At 30.7% G+C, this 7,980-nt stretch overlaps 1 protein-coding gene across 1 annotated transcript; it reads right to left on the bottom strand.

Moving 5' to 3' along the window:
• Positions 1–1,038: 1,038 nt before the first annotated feature.
• Positions 1,039–2,127, bottom strand: LOTGIDRAFT_156745 (hypothetical protein; the record flags this gene model as incomplete). Its single annotated transcript, XM_009048020.1, has 1 exon — positions 1,039–2,127. The coding sequence occupies one exon, from the start codon at positions 2,125–2,127 to the stop codon at positions 1,039–1,041; it is 1,089 nt and encodes a 362-aa protein (XP_009046268.1).
• Between the last annotated feature and the right edge of the window lie 5,853 nt (positions 2,128–7,980).

Below are 7,980 nucleotides of genomic sequence, written 5' to 3'. Positions count from 1 at the left end.
TATGTATAAAAGCATGAAATTGGCACAGTCATGTGAAATTGTAATTATACATTTCCATTAACATTACATGGTTCATTAATATTTTACCAAAGCTTTTAATACACACCTGAGCATGATGAATACAAAAACAAGAGCAGTTTATTAGATTTTAAAGTAGAATAAAGAGTTATTGAAATTGGGAGGCTTAGATTTTGTTCATTACTACTTGAGCTAGCTTAAAAAATAAACCGGGCTACTCATTCTGTTCCAGGGGAGTATCAAAAAATGCCTGAAGGGTAGGTCAAATATGGTAGGTGTCTGTCCGAATTCATGAAGTTCCAATTGACCTGGCCCAATGTTTCATCCCCTTTGCATCTTACCCTGATGTGCATAAAATACTTGCTTGACCGTAAATGAGTTAACAATAAGTAAGCTTTTGTCATAATGTCTCTCTTGATACTCAGGGTGTATCATTGACCATTTAAAGACTGGTTTGTTTTATCTACAATTTTTTATAGGAAGTTGTTTCCCTTTTTTTCAACTTGTAATTCTGTTGTGTATCATATACTTGTTACATGGTAGAATTCAAGAAACAGCCTTATACTAACATCATGATCATTTGTGTTCCTTAAAGTAAGATATTGAACTTGAAGTTTGTAACCCAGTAAAGCAGTACAGACAATATACTTTCACATGACCAACAGAAACATTACCAATTAATATCAGTATATCATCAAACTCATCTTAGTATCAATACACAAATCGGTGTTAGATAAATACTGCTATTAAGGGAATACTGTGCTCTATAAATGAAACATAAATATACACAATTTGATAACACAGCCAATTGTGAAAAGTTACATAAGTCTCTTTGGAACATTGATTTGCAAATATTTCACCACTTAAATACACATAATTCATAATTTTAGCTAATACACACAAACTGTCCATGTTGAATTACAATTCCTTTTCTAAAATATACACTTTCCAAACAAAGTAGGAAAAAAACAAAAACATAGTTTTAAAAATAAATTCAAAACATATTCAGCAATTGAATGTTTATTTTGGCGAATTAGAATTGAGGGGCACTGCTTCAGTATTCTCATCACTGGGAATTTCCACTTTCTGACCATGTCCGTTTACATTAACCGCGCTTAATTTTCTTAATCTTTCCTCCTCACCCATACATTTTTTATCAATATTTAATGCTTTGAAACAGGCGCGACGAATGTTTCTGTCCATAGAGCCATAGATGATAGGATTACAACTATTGGCTACTGCGTACAATACTGATATAACCACATAGCAATCGGCACTAAATAACAATTTTTTATCAATACTTCGCACAATTCCATAAGGCAGATATCCCAGTATAATTACCAGGAAAACAAATCCAAACATTTTGGTAATCTGAATCTCTCTTCTCAACCATTCTCTTTTCCTTGTTGCTCTAAAAGCACTTGACGATTGGTGAACTTTTATAAAGATGGCAATATAACATATAATTAACATTAACGAAGGCATTATCATTAACACTATACTGACTAACATAGTGTACAGTCCAAAACCTTGTCTTATGATACAGCGTAATAATTTCGGTTCATAATGAACCATGTTACCTAGATGTGGTTGGATCAGAAACAATAATGGCACAATACGGGCTGTGGTCAGGACAAATATAGTATAGGAGCGTTTGGATATTTTTTTATAAAAACTGTTAAAACATACAACTATAAGTCTGTGGATGGCAATAAGTCCTGTATGCCATAATGATGAACCCATTAAAAGCACTGTAAAATGAGTAACCATTTCACAAACTATTAGTCCAGTAGACCATGTCATCATAAAGTATGAAACTAATACCAATAAATTAGATATCCCAAGATTCATTATATCGTTGATACACAAACTGACTATAAACATATTAGTGATATTTTTCAGTTCTCGGTTAGTTAAAATGGCATACATTGTTAAAGCATTGGCAAACAGTCCCCATAATAAAGATATCAGCATCACCACTGCACCAATACGTAAAGCTAGAGCTGATGGTCCTGCTCCAGATGATGAAGAATTGGTTATATTATAATCCATAGTCATATTTAATGTTATGTTCTGTAGAGCACTTAATGTTGATGATATTCCTTCCATTTCTTTGGATATATATACTTTTGGTATCAGTTAAAATTTCAGAAATCACTTTAAAAATTCTGGCAATACTGTTACACACAATATTCTGGCAATTCTGTTTATATTAATTCTGTTTATATTAAGTGTAGAGCATGGTACTCTGGTAAATCCTTCAGTTGACAAACACATCTTTCAATGGTAGACACTTCATGATAGGTAGTAAACATGTTGGTATCTTCTACAGTTATCCAAGGTCTCTGTTGACTATGATGGTCATCTGGTCATCAATCAAATACTTCAGCAACCTGTGAAAAACAACAAGAGGCTATTAATAACCCTAATTAATTACTATCTAGACCACGTCAGCTAAGCAGTAAATATGCCGCTTATTGCATTAAAGAGAAAATTGGTAGGAGATAAAAGTGTCATAAAGCAGTTAATAAATATGATAGGATAAAGGAATAATAATCTCAAACTGTCATATATACTGGAAACCACACTCAATTATTTATTTGATGAAACGGAAACCATGACTTCTAAATGATAGGGAGGTATTAAGGAAAGAGATCAATAACTTATTCAAAGCCTTTAATTCCAGATTACCTCCAAATATTATTATCAATATCATTGATGATATCAGAGTTCCGGATATCGAGAGATCAAACAGTCATATCAGATTGGTCTGGTCAAATTGGTTTACTTAAGTTACTTACAAAAAATTGATGGAAGTCTTTATAATCTCACTTAATAATTTGGTACACAAGTTCTTGAAAGAAAGAAAATTTTAACCAGAATGTTTTGTAACATAAGGCATACAAACTTTCCTTGTTTGATAAAAAAAAATTGTTAGATTTAAATAAAAATTATTGTTGCTATTCTAAATTTCAAATTATAATTGCTTAGTAACATTTCTCTATTTATATTGTTGCAGATGTGCAAAGCAAATTATGTTTTCTTACTAATGGAGTTATTAGCAAGAGAAAAGAAATATTTAAATTTTTGTTTGAATGTGATAATCAAAATATATATCATGCATCATTGATGTTTTACACTCACACTTTAAAACTTGTTTTATCCAGAGTTTTCTGTAATTCTGACACTAGCTCTAGCTAGGTGCCCTCACATCATAGGGTGGTCATGAGCTCTGAACTACACAGTTGCATGAGAGTTGCCTTCAAAACTTATAACTAGTATTCTTCTTTGCAACTAGTGATCGCTATGGTGCAAGGGCTACTTGATCATCTCTCATGTACAAAAAATGAACATAATTCACATTTAACAGTTATCACACTTTATGCTTATTTCTTGCCATCACAAATTTGGTTCAAGAAAAAGCAAGATTGAAAACTGTTATCTCTTCACAGTACAAGCCCTACCATTCAATTAAAGTATTAAATCTCATCAGGTGAAAATTGGCTGGTTACACAAATAGGGTAAAAAGTAACATAAAGTCAGATATGAGGCTCATGTCCACAAAAATCATTTTAACATTTTCGTTTTCATCAATAATTTACAAATCTGAGTTTTCATGAAAAAAAAAATTGAATGACATTTACAATATTTACTGGAAATAACCTTTTAAATAATGATAAAACTTTTTATCAAAACAATCTATTCTAGAATAAGAATTCATTCTCATAAATTAAATCGTTATACAGGTACATGGTTACACATCTTGATGAAGATGTCCATTGAAAAAAAAAACCAAAAAATTAAAATATTATCTTAATTATTAGAAAACTGTTTCAAAATTGATTTTCTAGTTTTCTAGAAAGAAGATTCTTAACTGCTATGCACCTTAAATATTTAGACATTTTCAACTTGGAACAATCATTAGAATCATTGCTAACAGGAATTATGTTTATATATATATATACTAGCTGAAACAAACCCACGTCAGATCTCAGAGAACTAAAATCAGACTATCAGTTCCCATACAGTTACAGCAAAAGAGATCCTGGAAAATTTAGACTATCATAACTGAAGGCTTTTAACATCATTCTATTAGCTACTAGTATGTTAGCAATAGTATTATAATATTGTTAATAATTGCACATGAAGATTTGAATAATGTCCTGGAAGTTACGGTTTACATAGTGCCTTTTTTGTTGAATTGTAGGTGAACAGATTTCTGAAAAGAGACAGGTCATCTGATATCACTTTAAAACACACTGACTGTAAATTTTATAATATTACAAGTATTATTATATAGTGGACTTATCTTTGTATTATCAAAGGAAAGTTTAATGAAATGGATTGTCCTTGTGGAATAATGTGATACTAATCTTCTTGAAATTCTTTCCATTGGAAATTATTTTGACCTATATATTTAATAACCTTATACAACTGTTGGTCCCTTTGGAATCAGATAAACTTTATGGCTACTTAATGAAATAAACCATTCAACTCTTAATTTATTAGAAAGTAACAATACTAGATAGAATAATGCAGCTTCATGGTAGGAAATAGTTATAATAATACTGTGACCAATGTATATAAGACACAGATATTACATATATATCGCATTAGAACGACTAAAAGATAACTGAAAACAATTGGCATGAGAGTGAATAAAACTTAAGATTCCTCTCTCAGGATCACAACAATTCTAATTCAATGAATACTTATCATTATACAATCATGTCCAGTTTAGGTTATAATATTGGGTACACAAAGCATGCTCACTTCTTTGGAAAACTTGGGACCAACAGTGATCATTACATTTTGTCCAGATACAAGTTCACTTGTCTATTCTGTCTTAATATCCAACCGTCAATATCAATTGTAGCAAAGTGGACATGCATGTTTGGCAAGAGATACTAAGAAAAAGGCACTCCTTATCTGATCACCTACCTTATCACAAAGCTTGAATAAGGAGAGACTGACTGAGCCAAGTAATCAAATTTGGAATGTATGGACATTGTCAATGCCTAAAAGATTAATTAATTGTCAAGAAAGTAACAGAACAAATAACATGTATTTAGGTTAATTTATTAACACATGCATGCAGCCTCAAGGTTTCATTATCATTAATAATAGCTTTCTCTTTATAAGATTTGCCAGTACATGGTAAATGTACTACAAATTGAAAAAATAAGTATAGGTCTTGTCTAATGTACATAAAGATGGTGATTATATTCATCAAAGAACCAAGAGGCAAGAAGTCCCAAGAGACAAATATAAATGTTTAAAACTTCAGACATGTGATAATAATCCTTCCTGAAGGGCTGACATTTCTCAGCTAGTATTCAACAAATTACATGTATCATGAAAGACAGTTCAACATATTGCCAAATCAGCATATATTGTAAGCTGTTCATGTAAATAAAAGTTGTACAAAAATTGAGAATGGTGTAAAAGAATTATATACTCATGTACTGTGAAATCTAAATCAAATCTCCTATTGAATTAGAGCTCTGTTATAATAAAGCTATGAAAGATGTCACTGGCAAGTGAATTTCCAACCTTTCTAGAACACCTGATAGTACTCTGCAACTGGGTTTGCCCACTCAGCATCTCACAGTCACATTAACTGTTTCTTTTATTTATAAATTTATCGTGCGTACACCAATGACTCTTTTGGTACACGTGATCACCTATGACGTCATTCTCAAAAGACTTAAAGTTCAACTGCAATAGTGATAATCATAAAGATATCAATAACAGAATATTTTGGAATATCCCATGGAAAGTAAGACAGGATTCTATTTGCACTAAGAGTAGATTGATCATTATCTCAATGATAAGTAGATCAAATAGCCATTTATTCTTCAATTGTTATTCAAGTTCTGGAAAACGGATCATTTGTAGCATGTTAATTTCTAGTTCAAGTCATTATACAAAATTAGATTTCTAGCCTTAATTCCAAGGAGACGCTATTCAGATTTAGACAGTGTGACTACCACACAGATTGCTTTGTTCAATAAAGAACATAGAGACATTAATCATGAAAACAGAGTGGAAAATCCTAAGTAACTTAACCTTACCAGCAGGGCTGTATCATTAACTCTATAGCAGCATTGAAACGAAATTCAACTTTCATGTTATTTACTTGATCATAAGGCATGATTTTTCCTAATGGGTCCAAGGGCATCAAGAAACCCAACCCAGACTAAGTTTGGCAGAATTGTTATCAGGAATAGTTACCAGTCATAAGATCAATAGCATGAGTAACATGTTTCAAGTTCTGTTTTAATATTTCTATTTATATGAATAGGTACATGTAACTAAAATCTACTAAGAGCTAAAATTCAGTTCTTTATCTCATATGTACTGGTTGCCTCTTAGTTTTCAGAAATATGACAAATGTAGAAATCATATAAATATGCTAGTTTTACAATGTCCATGGTCATAATAACCTTTCTTTTCCCATGAATTTTCACAAAAAAATTTTCATCAATATCATGATTGACTTAGGTTTCGTCTTGTTTTTAAAACATATGATAAAATTTCAAGTACCTTATTTCTTAAAAAGAAAGCTACTTCACCTGACCTTTTTGACTTTGAAATTTACAACTTTGCATTTAAGTTTGAAACCATGTATTGGGAAAAAAAACAATCACCTCAAGTATTATGATGTTCAATTTACTGTTCTATATAATTCCTTCTGATCTTTTACGTAACTCAGACACCTACTTCAGATTACTGGATTAAGATAGATTAAGATGGCTTAAGACAGATTAAGAAAGTTTCCAGTGTTATCTTAATCTGAAAACAGCATTTAAGAGTAAGATTATTTATAACTATATGTTACATACTATAATATCATATACATGTTTTAATGGTGAATCTATACATCGTGATGATATGCCACAATTCCTCATGTTGCGTGGTAGTGTACTTTAAGATACTAGGCCTATCGAACATGTTCATCAAAATAAGAAGAATGAAGATGAAATTGAAAGTTAATGTTCCATTTGTGAATGTTAATATGACAACAGTAAGCTGCTGACAATTTTCTAACAAAATATCACTAATATCATAAATTTTGAAATAGAAATAGTATATCTATATTGCTCTACAATTGATGTATTGAGCACTATTTTAACAGTGGTATTTCTATATTGCTCTACAATTGATGTATTGAGCACTATTTTAACAGTGGTATTTCTATATCACTCTACAATTGATGTATTGAGCACTATTTTAACAGTGGTATTTCTATATCATTCTACAATTGATGTATTGAGCACTATTTTAACATTGGTATTTCTATATCATTCTACAATTGATGTATTGAGCACTATTTTAACAGTGGTATTTCTATATCATTCCACAATTGATGTATTGAGCACTATTTTAACAGTGGTATTTCTATATCATTCTACAATTGATGTATTGAGCACTATTTTAACAGTGGTATATCTATATTGCTCTACAATTGATGTATTGAGTACTATTTTAACAGTGGTATTTCTATATCACTCTACAATTGATGTATTGAGAACTATTTTAACAGTGGTATTTCTATATTGCTCTACAATTGATGTATTGAGCACTATTTTAACAATCAAAATATTTTATTATTGTTAATCTTGAATATACAATTGTAAAATTTTAGATAAAGTATTACTTCTTGTCCACCATAGTCTCTTCTTGTGACCTGAGAGTATCTCTTATAAAACCTTATACCATATTTATTATGATAATATTGTGTCATGAGATATATGGCAATACTTATTATTGAAGACAATCATACCAAGTGAAAAATGGAAATTGACTGTATCAAACAGCGCCACTTAACCTTAACACTAACTACCACTTCACCTTTTTTGTGAATCATTTACAAAACTATTTAAATCAACTCTCAACACTTCAATATCACCTTCATTTCATTTGATTAACACTTTGTCAAATGACCTACAAAACAATATC

The sequence above is a fragment of the Lottia gigantea genome, assembly GCF_000327385.1.
Source record: "Lottia gigantea unplaced genomic scaffold LOTGIsca_12, whole genome shotgun sequence".
In the NCBI taxonomy this organism is placed as follows: domain Eukaryota; kingdom Metazoa; phylum Mollusca; class Gastropoda; family Lottiidae; genus Lottia; species Lottia gigantea.
Note: the sequence above shows the minus strand (reverse complement) of the source record. Positions and strands in the feature narration are given on the sequence as shown.